General features: G+C 37.9%; 3 protein-coding genes across 3 annotated transcripts; 2 read left to right on the top strand and 1 right to left on the bottom strand.

Moving 5' to 3' along the window:
• The first annotated feature begins 231 nt into the window (after window positions 1-231).
• On the top strand, window positions 232-4,090 carry LOC141909235 (neuroepithelial cell-transforming gene 1 protein-like). Its single transcript, XM_074799624.1, has 7 exons — window positions 232-240; window positions 338-511; window positions 1,121-1,240; window positions 2,154-2,421; window positions 2,517-2,785; window positions 3,218-3,341; window positions 3,906-4,090. The coding sequence occupies exons 1-7, from the start codon at window positions 232-234 to the stop codon at window positions 4,088-4,090; spliced, it is 1,149 nt and encodes a 382-aa protein (XP_074655725.1).
• Window positions 4,091-6,677: 2,587 nt separating this feature from the next.
• On the bottom strand, window positions 6,678-17,628 carry LOC141909097 (N(G),N(G)-dimethylarginine dimethylaminohydrolase 1-like). Its single transcript, XM_074799467.1, has 5 exons — window positions 17,312-17,628; window positions 13,208-13,310; window positions 10,973-11,166; window positions 10,394-10,522; window positions 6,678-10,066 (listed from the first exon to the last, which is right to left on the bottom strand). The coding sequence occupies exons 1-5, from the start codon at window positions 17,570-17,572 to the stop codon at window positions 9,923-9,925; spliced, it is 831 nt and encodes a 276-aa protein (XP_074655568.1). The 5' UTR covers window positions 17,573-17,628; the 3' UTR covers window positions 6,678-9,922.
• A 382-nt stretch (window positions 17,629-18,010) lies between these two features.
• LOC141909101 (endothelial differentiation-related factor 1 homolog) lies at window positions 18,011-21,453 on the top strand. The gene is made up of 5 exons (XM_074799472.1): window positions 18,011-18,211; window positions 18,674-18,725; window positions 18,845-19,005; window positions 19,629-19,722; window positions 20,230-21,453. Exons 1-5 carry the CDS (start codon window positions 18,134-18,136, stop codon window positions 20,283-20,285), a joined length of 441 nt encoding a protein of 146 aa, XP_074655573.1. The 5' UTR covers window positions 18,011-18,133; the 3' UTR covers window positions 20,286-21,453.
• Window positions 21,454-21,896: the final 443 nt, after the last annotated feature.

Below are 21,896 nucleotides of genomic sequence, written 5' to 3'. Positions count from 1 at the left end.
AAAATATCAACAATTGCGGAGCCAATCCGCGTCCACGGGGCCAAGGAGTGCGCACAACTACACCACCGCTTTCTATCGCTTACCAAGTAAGAATACTTTCTATCGCTTACCAAGTAAGAGTCGATAATCACTTCTCATTCGTTACATCTTTAGTCCTCGAAAAACAATTGCTCGAAGAATAATTTGAAAGATTGTATTAAACTCTTCTGATATCTGAGAATGTAAAACTAGATGATACGGGTTGATGTTGTCATGAAGATGGATAACAAAAGCCAAGCCCTGATATTCGAAACGCATGACATTCGACTAATGACCCTTAATTTTGTCATCATTGTAGGAACTACATGACCGTGACGTTTTCCGTCAGCAAGCCATTAGCCGACTGTTAGACTTCGAGGAAACGTACGTTAAAAACATGCAGATAGCCATACAGCGATATTGTCGTCCTTTGAAAAAAGGCGCCATTATCTCGAGCAGCGAGTACGCGTCGCTGTTCCAAAACGTTGAAAAGGTGAGCAAATTATTGATCATCAAATTGATTCCATCTCTCTCATCTCAGATAAGCTGACAAATTAGAGGACACATTTTCACCTGAGTTCAGCATTTTATCAGGACAAACTCCGTATCACATAGCGCGTCATTACGAAGTCGGCTATGTATGCATTAAACTTGCGGAATGTGAAATAACATTTGAAATTGAAATAAATGTCATCGCTGAACAAAAGACATCACAAATGGGCTATTAGGCTTAATCTCATCCCAACGATAAATTATCCGCTGGTACCTTGCTTACATAACGGTTTTGCGTGTATAAGGGAAAGGCGAAAGTATCACCGGGATTTAGGTCATAAATATGTATGGTGCTTAATCAAGTGTTCGGAAAGTCTTAACCGGGTTTAACAACGCGTGTCTGCTGTTCGTAAGAGACTTTCATATAAAACGTGACGTTTTTATGGCGGAAACCAGAACCATCTCTCATTGACGCATGATTCATCGTGAACGAACGGCGAGATATTAATTAAAAAGATCAAACAATCTTTGTCGATTTATGAATCTATTGTATTTTGATATATGCGCGCGTTGTTTAACTTTCTTGACCCCTCTTCTTGTTTTTTTGCAGTTACTCACCATATCCGAGTACTACGTGCGACAGCTGAAATTGAACAGCTTGCCGTATATTGACACAGATCGTCAAGGAGAAGGTTTCATTGATGCAGTCGGGTTTATTTATATGGCTAAGGTATGTATAAGGATGCGGCGAGACTTTATCTTACGTAAAATCCCGTGGGTAGTTTTTTTCCGCGGCGACAACGACATCCATTAATGTCATGTACACAGGCCATCTGTCATGTTGAATCTCACTTTTCAACTCGGGAGAGATCAACATTGCTGTTGATACCTATTGCAGTATTGATAAACGGGCATAAACCGAACGCCGGTTGTAAATCTTACTGTCAACATTTATACACTTCTAACAAATTTTCCCCAAGGTCAGGCTACGAACGCTTGCGGGAAATTTTCCGTATGAATTCGTATTTCCATTTTTGACACGCGCCTGAATTGATTCTAGGACAATTGCCCCCCCCCGGACGATTGTCCCTGGACAATTGCCCCCCCCTCCCCACCCGAATAAAATCCTTTTTGATTTGGATTAACACCACCTGGATACTTTACTTAGAAATTCATTTGTATATTATTGAATATAGATTTATGAGATATAGAATTACTGATGTTGTGTGCAGATCAAAAACTTTAAATCAGTCCTTGTGTAATTATAATTCTTTCACTTACCACATTAAAGGAAAGTTAATAAGTCCACTTATTCCACTTATTAGCGCATTAGTTAAACTTGTTATAATTTATTGGAATTAGTTTTAGTGTTACTTTAGCCAATCAAAAACTTTAAAGCAGTCCTAGAGTAATTAGCTAGAATTAGTTCACTTTGTCTAATTAATTTGAAGTAAATATCTGTGTTACTTTAAGATTAAAAAGAATGAATTTGGGGGGCAATTGTCCGGGGGGGGCAATAGTCCTGATACCGCCTGAATTAATGCACGTAATGCGTCATTAATTCATCAGCGGTAAATGAGACCGTGTTTATTTTGATCAATTTTTCAAAAAAACGTTTCACCTTCTGTATCAATTCTTTTTAGCTTCAACTCATGTGTGAAATGTATGGAATCTATTGCGCTCATCTCGACAAAGCTAAAACCGCGCTATACAGCCTCGTGGCGAAGGTAGAATTCCGTAAATTCCTGGAAGAAGCCATACAAACAGATCCATCAATAGTCTTAGGAATTGAAGACTTCATATGCAAGCCTTATCAACATATTTGGCAGGTCCTCATACATTTGCAGTCAATTCAAGTTTATACCGCCACCGACCACCACGATTATCCTTTCTTGGAAGAGGTTGTTCTGGGTAAGAAATCTTCGGACAAAGATGCTGCGTGAAATTAAAACGAGTGTCCAAACATCACGTGTTTCTATATTTTGCTCAAAAATTCATTCTTGCAGAACTTCATCGTTGCTGTAATTCGGCAAACAGTTACAGACCGCATACGATCCAGTACAGTCCTCCATCGAGTCACTCGACTATGGTTTCAAGGTCTACAACTTCGTCGTCGCTCAGCACCGTCTCTTCGGGCGATTCTGAAATGGTTCAGCTGCGAAATAAGACGATCTTCGCCAAGCATGTAAAAGAAATTCCACTATGTGTGCCGAACAGACATCTAATCTACGCTGGAAAACTCAATCAAGTGACGACCATACAAAAAACACGACAGGTACGCTACATTCCTCTAAGCTATTCTATCACTTTGTCAGCCTCAGTTCGTAGTGGTTTTCGACGCCGTATACTACAGAACTTGGTATAATGAATGAATCTGTCTCTGGCACTTAATAAATCTTTTGTTTCTTCGAGCAGTCGATTTATCGGTAGCAAAATTCTGTACGGTTATTACACCTGATGTGTGTATATTATCAGTGTGGGGGCTGCTAGGCATGCATCGACGGAAATACCTCTAAAATAGATTGTTCAATAATCAAAATATCCGAGCAATATTCAAACGCACATCATGCGTAGTAAGGCCTACATGGTTTAACTACTATTTAACTAATGTACGTCATTAATTGACTTCATTCAATGTTCATTAACAGGCGTACTCGTGTATTCAATATCAATTTCATAACTGCATGTTCACTGATTCATGTTTCAGACGTGGGTAATGTTATTCTCCGATATCATACTGATTACGGATAAGCAAGAAAACGTTACAGTAGTCATAGAAGATCCTATATACATTCACGATCTCGTCCATCAAGATTACGACCGTTCGAATGGTAATTATCTATTTCTTAAAGAAAATATCCCGGGACCTTTTTCTGCATTTTGAGCTTGCTCATCTTCATACTAGACCCTCATGGGGCGGGGGTCGAGGAGGTTACGACCAAAATCCGAAAAAGGTCATTTTTTGAAGTTATGGCTTGGACTAAGAGAAGTCATAGACCAACTTAGTTCTAAAGCCAATCAACAACATAAAGACCAGTTTTAAGACCACTTGCGGACTATGTCTCGACTATGGAACTGGGCCCGGGGGCCGTTTAACTGGCACGTCTCAAAACGGTCCGCAGTTTAATGAAAACGAACTGCCCGTAAAAATAATCACGCCCCTTCACGTTACGGGCCTACATACGTTAAGAGATGCTTCATCACAAACCATTTGGCAGCTATCTATATTATTTTCTTTAAAATACTTGAGAATGTCAGAAATATCCCTGACGCTGGCTTGGAACTTCGTTGCCATCTATCTGCATGCATTCCAGTGCTATCCATTTGAGTCTGAAATCATCTTCAACGTTTCGTTAATTCATCTTCGATAATGTTCTTTCTGTTGTTATTTTCAGTCAACGAATTCCAGCTCATTTGTCGCCTGACGGGGATCAGCTATCAATCTATTGTCCTGGAGGCTCCATCGGTCGAACAGAAACACACGTGGAAGACATTGTTACAACAACGAATCGATAACCTGCGAGATAATGATAATTCGTCGCTGAAACATCAAAGCTCACTTCGTAGCTTGATCGTATGAATCAGAAATACTGAACAATTCTGCTGTTATTGTTTTCGAGAGTTTAATTTGAAGGCGAGCTGCTTTTCCTGACTGATTTCGATTAGAAACTTGTTATATGCTACTGTGCTATAGTACTTTCGTTATAGTTTCCGACGCTGTATTATCATTACATGGTTATGCATGTCATGTTTACCAGAATATACAAAATATCAGAGAATTTACATGTACATTAAATCCAGGAATCTCTAAATGCGTATTTTGTAGTTGATTGGTGTGGGAACGTAAAAAAGTGTATCCTTTCAATGGGTAGTAGGACTATTAGTATATGTATTGGAAAATTGGTCATTCCTCCGCCGTGAAAGGTGCACCTTTGCAGCGTTTAGACTAGTCATTCATGTCATTGCCACGTTACGGTAAAGACAGCTGAACATGATGGTGCTATTATAGAGAAACCTCACATTGACGTTCACGGAAGCTTGGCTCTGCAGGCTCCGCAAGGACTCAAATTATTTCACTAGTTATGAGTAGTTACGATGGCTTAGGCGTCTTATAACTTAACTTCACATGAGATGTAGACCAGCTTTTAGAAGCAGTTGTGTTGTTGTTCAAAGTTTAGGATTTTCGTGTAGGTAACGCTTCTTAGAAATTCGCATTTTTCGGTTTCGAACAAAATCAAAGAAGCGAAATAAACAATGTAATCAAAGGTTTCAGTGCATCATTGCGAAATATAGTTTTTATAGTTACATGATTCCATAGAAGTGTAAGCTTACACTTTTATGATGAGTCCACACGGACTTTCTGCATCGTCATACTCTAATTTCAACTGCGTAGATCTCGGTTTATGAGAATATACCAGTCTTTAATTAATATCGTAGTGGGCGGCGAAAGATCTGAAATGTTATTTAAGATCTTTGATAAATATGTGATCATTTGTAGTATATATATATAATACATGTATGCTATAGTATTCTTTGTTCTTTACCATTGTCACACTTTGTAATGAGACTGCAAAATAACGAATGCCCGAAAGATGTTTTACCTGGCTTTTTGTACATCAGTGTATTTTATGTAAATAAAATGTCTACTTAAAACATTCACGATAATTTTAGTGACTTTTTACTGACGTGTGTGCCTAGTACAGTGGAACTCCATTTTAACGACTCGCTCAGAATAAAAGAAGTTAGCAATAAGATGCACGACACTCGACTAGAACAAAATGAAGAAGATCCTAGAGGGACGTGTGAGACTTCCACAACTCCATCAAATCTTCTTAGCGTTCTTTTTCATTTTGTCAACAAAGAAATAAATTGGTGCATTTCACGCAGCAAGGCAACTAGTTTTCCTTTTTTGGACATCAAGATTTGGACATCCTTTGGGATGTGAAAAATTCTTCAAATTTAGAGCCCCTAGGAGGATTCGCCCTAGCTATCCGAGCTATATAAATCCGAAATAACAAAGGAAGATAGGGCTGGGTACTCTCGTAGAATAAAGATAAACATTGTCTTAGATATCTGTGAGGTCAAAACATATTCAAATTGCTTAAAGATTAGTTAAATAGGCGATGTGTATATTTGTCTAACGTTAATGACCTTATTTAGAAACGACCGTACCGTATACTTTGAATCGAAGGAATTCCGCCAGAGACTCCGCCAGAAAACACAGTCGTTTCTAAATAAGTTCAATAACGACCTGACAAACAATGACGTTGCCTAATTAACTAACTTAGGAGTAATTTGAATATGTTTTGAATTCATAAATGTATTTAAGACAACGTTTACTTTCATTTCGGGAGTTTTTTGTAATTTTTTCCGGGGTTTAAAGGGCATTTAGATGCTTTACCCCCTCTGTTGGATTTTCACCGAACTAAAATCACAATAGATCCTTTGTAAATAATTCATACATATTCTCGTATAGTAATACGAAGGTAAACTAGAAATGCAACTGTGGCAGTCAAGGGTTTGGTCAAGTTGTAAATGAATATGAGGTTTTTTAACAATGAAATATCTAGAAATTAATTAATGTTCATTAAAACAATGGTTTTGTGATATTTGGTAAGTAAACAATCAAACATGTCAAAAAAGAGAAAAGGTACTTGCAGGTTATGGGAATATTTGGTGGCTTTCATGATAACAATAAACAATCGAGATCGATAGCAATATGACGATGTTCATTTCCCCAGATTTCGCAGCCGTATACTATATAGAGCGACAGGAGAGACGCGTCAAATCATCAGAGTCTCAAAAACGTTTGCCCCTTTTGAAAAGTAGATACATTCAGTCAACCCCCGATATACCACCCGCATCGGTGCAGAACGATTTTGGTGGTATAGAGAGTATGGCGGTATATCGGGGTGTTTTACTAGAGATGTACTTCGAGAAAACCTCGCGGTTGGCGGTATATGGGAGGGCGGTATATCGGGGTTGATTTTTGTTTTATCTGACTTATGATTCGAGCAAAGACTTGATACTTGTATTTCAGATTAAGCGACATCTTACGCGGCAAGTCATAACTACCTGTTGCCAATACACTCCGAGTAAGCGATATGGTCCATTCCGCGGCTTAAAACAACTGAAACATCGAACTAACACACAGAATATACGTCATCTAGAAGTCTATGGTTTATTCGAGAGACAACAAAGACAGACTTTATTTAATTAGCATAACATGCACAGTAGAATGGATAATGAATGAATGTATCTGCAGCAGAAATCTCAATCAAGTTTAAATAGAACATTTTAATAAACAATATCGTACACTGCACCTTAGTGTCTTTATCGAAAGTTGTCAGTTTATACCGATTTAAATACGCTACTTGCAGTGTGTTTGTGTGGATGAACGATGCGAAATGGAAACTTAAAATATCTTTGCATTTTTTTACGCATACAAAATAATGGTTAACATTGGTTTTATATTTCATTATTACTATTAACAGAATAACGTTACTACTGAAAGTCTACAATAAGCATTTAAGGCAAGCGTGTCGATTGCTACATTGATTATTGGGATAAGTATTTAAAAAGTTAGTTGATTTCGTCCAAAGATTTTACCAATGGAGATATCTTTTTTAGTATATAAGTGGCTAAGACACACTGTTCTACATTTCCAAGAAAAAAAAACCCTGTAAATGAGTATTAACACACTGGTGCCAGTTACGAACGTCGGTTTGTACATTCTTTGGTAAATCTAACGAATTAAAACTGGACTTGGATCTTCAACCGGACCATCATATTCTAGTCCTTTTACAGGGTCCCTACAGATCGGTCATTCCAAGGATATAAGGAGGAAATTTTAAGGAAGCGTTTGCATCACTTTCATATCCCAATTACTGTAGACTCCTTCAAAACCGGTAATGTTCATTTAGGTAAGCTGGTAGTACCGATTCAAGTTTACAGTACAACTACAAACATTGAAAAATACCTATTTCTGCAAATTGAAGGAGTTTTAAATGGAGTTTCTGGCATTTTGCTCAAAATAAAGGAGTTTCAAGCAACCTCAAAAGTATTTTCATTTTAGAAGAAGTTTTGATCAAGGAGTCGTAGGGACCTTGTTTTTATACGATGTGACTGATGCCACGTCCATTCGGGGAAACTACAGTGACCGTCTAATGAAACATTTTTTAAGCAAAGCAAGCTATTTACAAACTATAAACTTCATCCCGACACCGATTATACGTTAGTTAGTTAGCATTCCTATCTCTAATAGCACCATAAATATTTCAGCCTACGACCAAATATACGCATGTAGTGCCTACATAGGCGTTCATCCGTTTGAAAACATCTAACGCGGTTCTTAACGACATAAAATTCATCATCGTTTTTTTTTTTCTGGCAGTACAATGGTAGCAGTAGAACTCGAAATTTCCGTTCGTCTCTATCCCTGATCTTTCCCGACTGATATCGCAGCATTTTATAACAACTACATCGATAATTCTGCATCCATAGATAATATATATATATTAATAATAATAATATCAATGTTTTATAACGTCTTAAAAAAAAAATTTTCATTATCTTTCATGATTGATTTCTTCCGAGATAAACTGGAAATACGTTCATGGAAACGAACAACACGGATTTAGAGAATAGTCATAGCTGAATGATCATTCTATGCGATTAATCAATCGCGGTCCAGATCGAAACGCTAAGTGATGGATATGAAATAGCGAAAAGATACTGATGGAAACCACCGAAGTGCGAGCATGCAACATTCAGACGTTTTATAATTATTGATTAAAACTATGGCACATTTCTTGACTGCGGTATAATGTCGCTATCCATGGTTGAAAAAATGATCAAAACGTATGCTTTGCTAAAAGAGTAGATTCACCGATGATTTCGTTGCCGTTTCCAAAAACAACTATGTTGAATTTAAAATCTCCCAACATATTCGAGAATTGGTTAACACGTGTCAGCTGATATTAATAAGACTGAGTGACAAGATCCATGAGAACCCTTCAACATAGAATTGCATCTAAATATCAATTACGATTTTTAAACAATATGGAGGCGATTCATGAGAAATTGGCCGAAAACAGCGCCACCAAATTAAGAGTTGCGATGTGAACTAGAATTTTCACTCATGACAAACAAAGTATTTTTAAGGATGCAGTTACAGTCCTTTTTAACGCCACAGTTGGAACCGCTGAAAATTATCGACTTATAACGAATGGTATTTTCATTGTGTTTGAGATTAGATTGAGCAAATCTGTCCTCTGAAAAATCTCAGCATTAACGAGAGCAGCTGCATTAAAAACGGTGGCGTCATACCGAACCTTGACTGTATTTTCGAAAGGAAATTGGCAGTACTGAACGATGACGTAAAACAAACCAGATAATGTCTGATGACTGAAAAAAAATCAATCCATTTTTATGGTAGCTCTCCGAGTACAAAAACAATTACACAAATTCACATATATATATAAAAATATCTTAATATATCTACAACCGTAAGATTTTATCACAAATCTTTCACTAGGTGTTTATATTATTATCAACGTGTCATTAATCAGCCTGGAAGAGTGCGTGAATAATTCACTGAGAATCTCGGAAAGCTATGGAAGCAAATCTTCGAACTATGAATAGGTCGTAAGTCAGTAAACGACGTGCAAAGTCGACTTTAATCAAAACTGATGAAAGCTAACGTAATTCAAAATGAAAGTGAGTGCTGTAAAAATCATTTTTAGGCAACTATGAATTATGAAGATTTTCTGAGAATTATGGCGATTTGCGCCGCAATAACGACTAACATTCCGTTGTTCTCTGATGTTACGAGTTGATCTTTAATATTCATCTTTAATCAGACACCCTTCCAGGACTTTAGAAAAACCCTATTTTACAATAACTTTAACTTCCTTCTCTCCTGACATGATGTTAAATGCAGCAGTTTACGATTTTCCCTCCGCTTATTTCAACGAAGGAACTGAAAAATAGTCTCGGTTCTCATTTCTACAAATTCGATTTATCAAAATCGCGATCGCTCGTTGAGAAATTTTCTATAACAAACAAAATACCGTTTCTCAAATATCTTCCAAATATTATTTTTTAAGAGTTTCTACGTTTCTCGGTAAGTTCAACGGCGATACTCGCACGACTTTCATTTCTATCTAAAGATGACCCCCCCGATTCGAAGCTTTCCAACTAAAATTCAAACATCGACATGCATTCAAACATCCGTTTTTCATTGAAAATTTGCTGCCAAAACGACGATAACGACGACACCCATAAAAAGAAATCTCGAGAAAAGTTCAGGATGTTTGAAAACACAGATCCGCAGAAAGCTTGAATAATACCACATCTATATAGATATATATATCTTTATACGATACAATATTGCAAGCGAGTTTAATTGTGATCAATCTACTAATGTCGAAACAATTTTCTTCGGATTTTTCACTTTGCCGATGAGTAATGCGATGCTCGGCAGTGTCGAGTTGCCCTTCAGTAGTTCTTCCATGTCGATGGAGGCACGCGGGAAGTCAATCCAATACTCGAAAACCTGAAAGAATTAATTACGCGAGTTTAGTTGCGAAAGCAAATTGAAGAACGAAGAGGGATTGCCTATCTATTAACGTGGAGCTTCGTTACAACGATTTCACGGGACCAGAAAATCTGTTAGTTATAACTGATAGTTTGTTACATCCGGGGATGAAATTTTTGTTTAAATTTTGAAAATTACATTTATTCCTGTGCATTCCGAGCACGTTTTTGCTAAAAATCAAATCGTCACGGGGGGTGTGGCACGATGGGTGCACCCCTTCTGGATCAAACACTGGCGGTGTAGATATGAATTCGGCCCGATTTCAAATTAAACGTCGATACTTACGCCAAAACTTTTCGGAATTTGTCGATCAGACAGATGAACTAACGTGCCGTTGATGAACTGCGCACTGGCCGCGTGATCTTCATTCACTTTGATAATTTGATAACCATAACTAGCGTGCTTCTCAATTTGCTGAAAAAGTACGGTATACGAACGAGACGAGTTAAATAAATGAAAATTTACGACAGAAGTTTAAGCCTAGCGCACATCGACACTGCGATTGGAGACAACTAGTTGCAAGGCAGTTTTCGGCGCATGAGAGGAACTGGCTGGATACGATCAGTTGCTTGAATGTGTCGATGTGAGCGAGCTTACGATTGGTAAGCGTCGATCTATCTCCAGTTCCAGTCAGTTGCCCATGTTCTACTTTTGAGCAACTGGTTGTACTCAATCGCAGTCATATCCGTCGACGTGCGCGCTCTGGATTTCGACGATCGACACGCGCCATACAGTCGCTGCAACTGACCGGTTGTAACTAGATTTCGATGTGCGCGGGGTAATCGTTCGGTAGCAACTAGTTGTCTCCAATCGCAGTGTCGATGTGCGCTAGGCTCAAGGCGAAAAAAGACTAACGTAACTCACCATTAATACATTTTGCGCAGTTTCACTAGATCCGACCGCTAAGATGTCGATTCCCACAACACTGATAAGATCTTTCAGGCGATAGTCATGCGGTAACTGAACCGTCGAAACGGGATATTCCGGAAACTCAGTCGCCAAAGCTATCGCTCCGAACATATTCGTCTGGTCCGACAAACCGACAAATATTTCTTTACCTGTAATTCAGAAAGTAAATCAACGCACGTGTTTTAGATAAAATACAATGAAGTTATTGGCGCAGAAAGACTGGCCCGCACAGCACGAGGACAGACTGCCGTGTAGGCTGTTTGTGTTGCCCCCACTGAAGTTGGCGATCAGTCGTTTGCCGGTTCTGGCTGGTTGTCTGAATGAACCGGAACCAAAATTTCCAATTAGGCCTACCGGTGTGTACTTCGATTTAGACAAAAAATTCTGTAAATTCGACTGCTGATCACACAACTACATCTGTACTTCGATTTCCGATTTCAAAATCAAACCCTGTTTCACTCCAAGCAGGTAATGGTGTGTGTTGAAGGGACTCTAAATCAAAACAGATCTTCCAATCAATAACAGGGACAATCCCGATTTAAGAAGAAAGAGAGATGATGATGATGATGATGATGGTGTTGATGATGATAAACACAGTGTCTATTCAACAATAGCCTATTTTACTGTAACGCCAATATTTTTCATTTTCAAATAAGGCTATGATATCGAGGTTTTCTCAGTTAGGAGGCATGACCTAATAAATAGTTAATGTTGACTCAATGTCTAGCCCTATTATAGCTCTATGACAAATCCATTTCCTTTTCCGTATATTTTTTCTATTTCAATCTGCGTCGACTCGAGCAACAAGTCAATATTTCCAATCAGTTATTTGTAAAACATAAACCACAAGAATTAAATATTCTCAGGCCAGACGGCCAATTAATCAGATATCTGAACATTCCCCCATGTCTGCAGAACTTATACTCAGACATCCAATCACCTACAATGACAAAAAGGTAATTTCTTTTTCCAAAGCACTGATGATAGTAAACACTGATTGCGTAGTTCATAGTAAACTCGCATAAAAAACGAGTTTACAACCAATAGCGAAATAGCTAGTTAGTCTTTTTACACTAAACACAATAACATTATACCCATGAATAAAAATAAGCACGGTGAACCTACATTCATTCTACTGTGCCAACAAAGACCAGCAATTTACGGAATTTTTCCCTCAGATAATCCTATTTTCATTCAAACGTATATGCACACATAACAAGTTAGATATAGTTTTAAAAATCTTCTAATCTAGCGTTCAGCTCAGTGTCCATAGTGTCCATGACCAATCTGAGTTAATATTTTTCAAGGACTTTTTTTTAACTCCAATTCCAGGTCGTATATACACCTTCTCCCTGAGGCCATACCTACCTGTACTTACTAAGTTGCGGTAATATGAAATCTGGTTATCTTTTGAATCGCGGATCAGGTAACTTTTTTTCCAACTACAAACATTTCCCATCGGTTATTGCTCAAAACAAAAGTATGTTATCTCATCATACAAATTGTATTTGTGCATGGAATACCTTCGGATTTAAACACCAAATAGAAAACAGTTGGTGCTCAATTCATCACACCTTTTCAGAACGAGTTGATCTAGTATCTTGAGGAGAGGGGAAAATATATCGGGGAAGTTCCATTTTCTAATGCAGTCAGTAGCGGCTGCCGAATATCTGGGGCTTAAGACTTCCAAACCAGTATGAGACCAACTTACTTAGTTCTATAGCTAATCTAACAATGCATAAGACCAATTTTGGAGTCTCAGGTCGATTAAGATCAAATCAGATTGTTGGCTCATAAGGAGACGAGTCCGCAATTCGTTTTTACTGGGAACCTTTTCGACGTGAGTTAACTAATGACCGTGACGGATTTACTGCAGACCAATCGTGCAAGAATTGAACAAGTTCTGTATCTCCTACGACCCGAGCGAGACAAACAAATCGGCAATCAGTGATCACGTTTGTACTACTGCTATCCTGACGACGATCTGATCAGGTCGTAAATTGACCTGAGCTTCGCTTATCGTGGCTGTGGAACCAACACCAACGCCAGGAAACCAAGTTCTTGGGGATAGATCCATTGCCACAGGTGAACTACATCTAGGCGTTACTGTAGCGGGATTCTTACCTATGACGGGCGGAACCTAAAAATTGCACGTTCAACAACCAGAAGTCGTTGATGGTAGATACTCACCGGTGAATATAACATCGCCTCCCTCTAATAAAATCTTCGAATCATCAAGTTCCACTATTCTCATTCCGAGCTCTCTCCTTAAAGTTTGCCGTATCAAGTTAACCTAAAAAAATAAAAATCACGCGTGAAAATCAAAAACACCAAAGAACGTTTCATGTTTGACATTTTTCCCATTCCATAGCTAAACCTAAAAATGGAATCCCGGTTTTCGCATAAAAACCTTTGACACATGGCTGTGGTATTCGAACACCTCCGCAATCATTGTTTGGAAGAATCAAATTCTGTAGTTTTTTTCGTCATGTTTCACATTAAACCATTGTTCGTTAAATAGATGCACAACTTAGTGAGTAATAATTTCTTCACATATTTTGCAATTACAAAGCGTTGTCTGCAGACATCGTAGGTTGTTGACCCTTCAAATTGTGTAATTCAGTGTCAATGAGTACTAAATAATCATACACACACTTCAAAGGCATAAACGTAATCTTCTAAAAAGGATATAACCCAGCTCACTACGTGCAACCATTTGGGTGCGGAATTCTTGGTACCTCACAAGTACGGTACTTCGTAAGCCCAGACTCTCTTATGAACGCTGCTTACATATATACAAGAACAATACGATATTTTCAGCTATTTCAGCCGCTGTATAATGTATTTAATAATGATTTATCGCCTTTTTTTCCGTGTAGTGAACTAAAAACCCGTCCTGCATTGGGAAACTGCAGCTAAAAGCTTGTCATCGATATTAGCAATTCTAACACTACTCCGCCGCATGCAAAGTAGCTACGCGTTATTACAAGTCATTATCAATACCAAGCGATACTATAACGTTGTAGGGCAAGTGGTTGAATTGATGGCGAAATTAACGCAAAATCTGTAATAATAGAGTTAGGCTAACATCTTTGATCAGCAATTGGCTTTTGAAATCGTTTCGTAAAATAGATAGACAAGAACTGGTGTTTGAAAATCATTTTGCGAATATGAAAATGAAGAAAAAAGATATTTTTCAAGAAATGCCCGAGTTGAACATGGTAGAATGCTACGGATAAATTATACCCAACAACCGGTTAAATTGTCTCGTAAAAATCCACTGGGACCGACATACATCAAACGAGCAGCCAGCCGCCGCAGACACTGAGTACTGGAACAGACTCTGTGTCAACTATGCGTATATTAGTACTAGATAGTGTACATTCCCATCGCGCAGGAAGAAGGAAAGAAGGTATGTCAGACAAATCTGATTCATTTATCAGTGGAATATAATCACAGGAAACAGGAAGACTGATACTAGCGGAGCATCAATGCAAGATCGCACGCACCCACGCGGGCTGCAGTGATATTTATTAGACCGAATGGACTGCCAAATATTTCCTTGCTATATAGCCACCGTTTTTCACGGAATACCGAAGACCAGATAAGAGAAAAATGCTGTATTAATCTTGCTAGCGAAATAATTCAAAATTACTGTCTTCTATCTTACAGTACCCTATAGCGGTCACGCCGACATATTCCCCGACACTTCAGAGATAAATTATGAGCAAATATTTCAATGACAGGTGGAATGATAATCAGTATCATGAAAATAAATCATATTTCTACATTAAAACATAAATCAATTCATCGATTTAATGAACATCGAATATTCTCACTTTCGTAAACTTAAAAATCTAGTTGAACTCGATTTCATATTCCTGCAAGGTCGTCGACACTAGGGGTGCACTTGACCCATAAACGGAGTGAGATTAAATTAGTGACAACAGATGGTATATTAGACCTCAGTGCATTAAAAACATCCGTTTTCGTAGAGATAGGCAACCGTGTGTATCTACTATTAATGATTTTTTCCAGGGAAATGAGATGGACTAATTTGGCAGTATAAATCACAGAGACATTTCGACTGGTAAAAATTATTAGGCCTCCTGCTTCGATGACGCCACATTTCAGAGAGGGAAGAAATTGTGAGATCCGTTAATTCAATCAAATTGAATATGAATAACTACACAGAACATTTCATGGCTAATTTTCAAAGTTCACACCAGAAATTCGTAATGACACATCGAACAATGGCATGTCTAAATATAGGTAAATAGAGCACGCAGTTCAAATGAACCCGCATATTATGCACGAAAAAAGATGATCAGCAATTTTTATCGAATGCAACAACAAAAATATCTATCATAAACAGGATGGATGATGGATCATTCGCATAACAGTACAAACAAGGCAACATTTCAAAAACATCTAATCAAATCACCATTCATATAACAGAGACTGTGAAGCAAGTAGTCTACATACCAGACTATCTGATAATATCTCTGATTGTAGTCGTTATAACCAAAATTGATATAAAAAATACTAATCTAATTGAAAATGAACTAAAACTTATTCTGAATATTCTCATATCATTGAATGTACTCACAAAAAGTAGCTGTGATCAGATCTGCAAGTATCAACTCATGACTGAGCAAGTATCAACTACTTTCAGTTTGATCATCTTAAAAAGGTCTAAAACAGAACGACTTTGTGTTCATCAAATTACAGAGCGCGTTCATGGATAGGACATTTTCGCTTGCCAGGGTTTGATTGTCTCCTGCCGAAGCTCACGCCAACACAAACGTTGCCCACCGACGGGCGACCTGTCCACCTCGGAAAGAACTCTCGGACGGTGTAGATAGATCAATGAAGGGTCTGCAGCCACGGTTCGTGTTGGCGTGAGCTTCAGCACGATGCAATCAAACCCTGGCAAGCGAGGATGCGGATAGGATGGATAAAAGAGAATATCGGGATAAAACTTTTGGTCATAATTATCTTAACGAATTGCCTACAGTGTGACGCATAGAATCGGTTTTTTTTTTTTTACCTTTTATCGTCATCAGTGAACATTGTCAATGAAAACCATCGCAAAATTTCTACCCCAATTATTGATCATATTCTGAGTAATATGATAAATGTATAGATCAAATACACGTACACAATTGACATAGAAAAATAGTTGATTTGCCCACCAATTCAGTCAGTAGGTCAAATCAGAGAGTTTTATAAGTTATAGCTTATCAACAAATAAAGCGAAAACACGCCGGTAATTTTGTTTCCAGCACGCTCGCGTAACTGAACACCTCTCAATCGAATGAAAAAAAATCCAGCCATAAGTAATGAGGATTTTTGGAAAAAACGTTAAGCTTTGGAGGATATCGGTATTCTTTTTCAAGTGGTTCACAGTCCACCTAATCAAATGAACAGTCCCCGATGCAGATATAGTATGCTAATATGATCAAGTCATCGAGTCATTTTTGTGATGACGATTGCGATTTAGACAATCATAATTTTTACATTTCACAGTGGTGCTATCATCTCAAATATCTGTCATACGAATGACAAATTGAATATTCAACAAACCTTCATAGCTAATTATTCTGTACGCCCTATTATACAGAACATACGTAAAGAATGAATTAATTATTAATTCATGATGGCTAGTTTGCGCAGAGGGGTATATGTCATCTATTGTGTCTGAATATGTCAAACACAGAAGACATAAGAAAGTCCAATCATTTCATGTATTAGTGTCTACAAGTGTTTATGAGTAGGCCTATAGGTTATGTCATGATGTTAGGGCTGTTTTGGGGGCATCAGTTAGGCGGGTACATTGATAGTAATACTTCCATCTTGAAAATATGGGACTTGGCTAGAAATTGACTCGACTAATGTTGTTAACAAGGCCTAAAATACTACCGATTTGATTTAGCACCCTTTTAATAACATAAATTCTGTACTTGACTTAGATACAGGGGCAATTTATTTAACCTATCCCAGTCCAATGATTTCTGATGAATCCCAGATGCCTACAATAAGCAAAACAGGGCTTTATTTTGGTCGTATCCAAAATCAATACCCAACCCGTCCCAGCAGTGTCTTTAAGGACAGGGACAGGATGTAAAAATATACTAATTAAGCGAAGGAAGGTGTCTACAGAAGTGTGACTCACTCGACAAAAAAAGGTTACACGCCACAAAAATTAAGACCATAAATTGTATCCATTTTACTTCTATCTTTCGTCAATAGGCTGGAAAATTTAAATATACTGTGTAGATGTTATTTATTTACCTCTCCTTGTCGCTGGTGAACGACAGGGTTACACATCAAAGCCGTATGATTGATAACAACCGCGGTATCGTCGACATTCACGCATTCCGGGTGGCACTCATCGGCCGGTAACTCCAACACGTCGATTCCTAATTGCCGCAAAACTTCCACATATTGTTCCAGATTCTCCCGGGCCTTCTCCAGATTCACCTCTGGATGGAGATCCTTGTAACTGTTCGGAATTCGACTTACGATCGCGAAATTGTATTTAAAAGCCGCCATCTTGATCGACGAGACGCTAGTGACCTAGTTTCAGAACGGCTTGTTTCGCGTACAGTGGGCGTGTCCCCGCGCGCGCTCTACCGGCTGCGGTAACCAGTCTACCGGCCGCAGTCCGGGCCCGCGTCCGCTGAGAGCAGTTTTTAATATTTATTTCATTTTATTTATTTAGTAATTTATTCATTTTTCGTATCATTTCATACTAAAAAAAGTAGAAAGATACACACAGGCTAACAAGATAAAGAAATTGAAAAAAGAAGAAAATGAAAAAAAACAGACATAAATATTATCTTAGGCAAGGAAATCTCGAATAAAGGGGAAGGTGTCTACTGAACCAATATTTTGAACCTTATATTTTTTAAATATTCAAATAACTATTAATGAATATTTCAAATTCATAATTTCGTCATCGGATCTATGTATCAATAAAAGTGAATTGAATTGCTATTGCTATTGCGTCAAGTTTCGCAAAGCTGTAATAAATCTACGCACCACGACTCGCCAGAAAATCTCTAGCTGTTTGCTATTTGTTGTCACCTAGAATAAACTACACCGCACTCGACGATGGCTGAAGTTGGCTGGGACGATGTCACGTATTTACGCAAAAAGGCTCCGAAATCTACGGCATTGAAATCTCAAAGGGTTCGCAACATTTTAATCTGTGCAAAGAACGTTCAGTTCAGAGACAGAGACAAGTTTTTGCACGCAAATTATTTCTAGGAACGTCAATAGCCTATCTGTTGTCAATTTTGCGTTAATAGAATAAACATTCTGCAATTTCATTAGTTATTGAATCAAATTTAATTAGTTTTTTAACAGAGTCAGTGTTGTGGTAACTTAACCCTTCCCTTAGTCTGAATACCAGTCGTTGTTACGGTTCTGTGTTTCAGGAACAATGGCTAGGTACTAGACTACCCTTCCCTAGGTCAGGAATCCTTCACTGCCAGTGCCAGGCTTCGTTATGCCACTTTCAGTCTGGATCTCTTGATTAATTCTCCTTCACAGTACTAACCCACCACACCTGTCTCAGTGTCTGTTGTAACAAAACAAAGTAAAACACAGGAGATTAGCCTCAAAAATCAGTGATCTGTTTTTTATTTTCAGGCAATAAATGCAGCACAAAGATCTGGCGCCGAAATTAAAACTGACAAGAAATGTAAGCAGTTGTTTATCGCTTGAATGCTAAGAAAAGCACACGTTCTACCGAAGAGATAAATTTGCCCCTGCGCCGTCGTTGTAATAACTTTCTATAATGATGTTTTCTTTTCGAAACAGTTTCAGCGGCTCAAAATAAACAGTCGACCGCCGCGAAGGATACGGCCAAGTTAGATCGCGAAACGGAAGAGTTACACCACGATCGCGTATCGATGGGAGTCGCAAAACATATTCAAAAACGACGCAGCGAATTGAAAATGACGCAGAAAGATTTATCAACAGTGGGTTTAATCACAGAGAGATTATTCGGGGGCAAAGCTGTTCCATAAGACCCTCAAACTTTAGCGTGCCCCCTAGATTTATGTGAATTTGATATCGTAAAGGGCACAACATCGTCGAAGAAACCTGAAAGGGCACTTTCATTAAGACAAAACATTTTGGCTGAAATTTTAGAAGAGGGTCTTCTTTTCTGTAAAAATATAGGGTACTGTCAATGCCCTTTATGAAAATAATTTGTAGCAGAATATTAAGTTGAAGCCAACATTCGATGGTATTTAGATATTTCAGTGATTAACTCGCTAAGAACTCTTAAAAATCACCCAAATCACTCATTTTATGCAGCTGCACGGATATTGATGAATTTAAGTCTGGTGTGAAAACCTGGCTTTTTTTAAACATTTTATTGAAATGTATTAGGATGATGTAATGTATGAATATTTTATGTTAACCGCTCTAATACGCTATAGAGAGCGGTATAAAAATAGATTTCATTATTTATTATTACTATAACTCCAAAATGGGCGAAGATTTAGACATTCTGACAGTTTAGCAATAACCATCGTGCTGGATATTAAGGGTACTAAATGATGATTGAGATTTTTGTTCATCTATTTTTTTTTTGTAGAAAATAAACGAAAAACCACAGGTGGTCAATGATTATGAAGCTGGCAGAGCTATTCCGAATCCTCAGATCATGGGTAAATTGGAGCGTGCGCTCGGTAAGCAAATCAATCTATGATATCAAATCAATGAAATCAATATATACTTGGTAATAAGAAAAATACCGGTATGATGCAGGTTCATTCGCCTTGGATCGGTTTGATTTGGTTTTGCAAGAGCTGTCTACTGTCTCGGTCAAAATCGGAAAAATACTACAGTCAACCCCGATATACCACCACCCCGCCAGGGGCCAAATTCGCTTTTCGTATCTAGTCGACGAGAGGTCGGAACTAATAACTGGATGTGCTTAATTTCCGGAATATAGTTTCGACTAACTGACATTCGGTTTTACTTAATTCGACTATAGTGCGATAACCGAAGTTGACCCAGGTTTTCTCAAAGTATATCACTATACAAATACATATTAAAACACCCCTGATATACCGCCATACTGTCTATACCGCCAAAATCATTCTGCTCCGACGTGGGAGGTATATCGGGGGCTGACCGTATATCGGAACCGAATGTCATCATTTTTGTACGATTTCGAAATGTCTGCATTTCAGGGATAAAGCTGAGGGGAAAGGATATAGGCCTCCCGCTTCATCAGCCGAAGAAGTAACGAAAAACTGCGACGAAAGATTCGTCAGAAAAACACACCAGTTTCGCCTGGATATATTTTTATTGTATTGAATCGATGAGTTGTAATGTGAAATATCAGCGGTGGCGACGACGGGAAAATCTGAATTTCTTTTCTTCAACTATAGTAAATGTATTAACCTCGATACGTGTTTGCTGTTGATTATTATAATAAGCTGAGTGTATTATGGTATGGCTAGTAGCGGTGTGGGTACGACGGAAAAATAGCTGATTATGTGCAAATTTTAATCGGTAATATATAGCGCTGCGGTGATATGAGCTGCATTGTTTAAGTTGTTTTAATGTGTTCTTTCTCATTCATCAATTTCATTCTCATCGTCCACAGTTTCAATTGTGGACGCTGTTTGTTTAATCAGTGTAATTCAAATGTAAATTCCAGCGTAATTTCAGTTCAAACTGACTCTTATCATCCTGGATTGAGTTCATAGAATGGCGGGCAAAATAATCCCCAAGAACATTTCGAAGTTTGTCAAGTTATTACTCATTATTTCTCGAGCGATAATGTCACTCGCGTTGAGGATTTACAGCTTGAGGTAACTTTGAAGCCCATAGTCTGAAGAATATAAGTTCCTTCCATTCGTTTTTCGATTCGAATATAGTTGAATTATGATGTACATTTTACACTGTATGTCAATTTTCAAATGTGCCATAGAAGAAGTAAGTTATTCTTATTTTTCTGAATTCCCACTCTGCGCGATATCCATGTATCACCGATCATTATTAATCAATTTAACAAGACTTCTGTCAAATCTCAATTATTTTACCTTTTATTTACATAATCAATTCTATCAATGAGCTCATGATAAAAATACGTTTTCTTAATTAAATAAAAATTGTAATATTTTCTTTTCATTAATAGACACTGCCAATACAATAAATAAGTAGTTCATGTAAATGTGAATTTATCTCCTTTTACTGTCGCGTCACATTTTCACAGCCATGTTTTCAATTCTTCTTACCTTTAATTTTTAAATGTTTGCCTTGAATCTTGTTTACATGAATTGCATCGCTTGCTTTGTTGAGCCGGGCTTTGAAAATGATGTATTCAGAATTGATATCACTCTATGCAGTTAATATATGTATGTAATTGATGAGGTTTGTCAGCTTACTGAGTATTAAACATTATTTGGTTACTGTTTATATTGAAAATTACTTGTTTCTTCGTTTGCTGAGGATTTTCTCGGATTCCAGCAGTCGATTTGAATGGACCCAAGTCTTGTTGATAATTCCGAGTGGAACTTCGCTACAAAACGAAATCCAGGGCACCAGGAATCAGTCGTTTGGACCATGGACTCGAAAACGAAGAGTCCGTGTTTAAATCTTGTTGATCTTAAAATAGCGATTGTCCCTGTTTTTATTATTTTATTTTATAAGTTGGTAGATTTCGTTGATTTGGTGTCCCTTACGAGCCCATCACACCTGCCGGGAACGAAACTGGTAACTTCGGGTGTTCGAAACCGTAAATATTTCCCTGATTTGAAAATCTTGGAATTTCTAGTACAATAATTGTACTACAAATTCCAAGATTTTCAAATCAGACATCCGAGGTAAGTCTATACTAGAAACTAGGAAC

This window comes from Tubulanus polymorphus, chromosome 7, assembly GCF_964204645.1.
Source record: "Tubulanus polymorphus chromosome 7, tnTubPoly1.2, whole genome shotgun sequence".
NCBI lineage: Eukaryota > Metazoa > Nemertea > Palaeonemertea > Tubulaniformes > Tubulanidae > Tubulanus > Tubulanus polymorphus.
The sequence above is the reverse complement of the archived record's forward strand: the minus strand, read 5'-3'. Positions and strand labels throughout refer to the sequence as shown.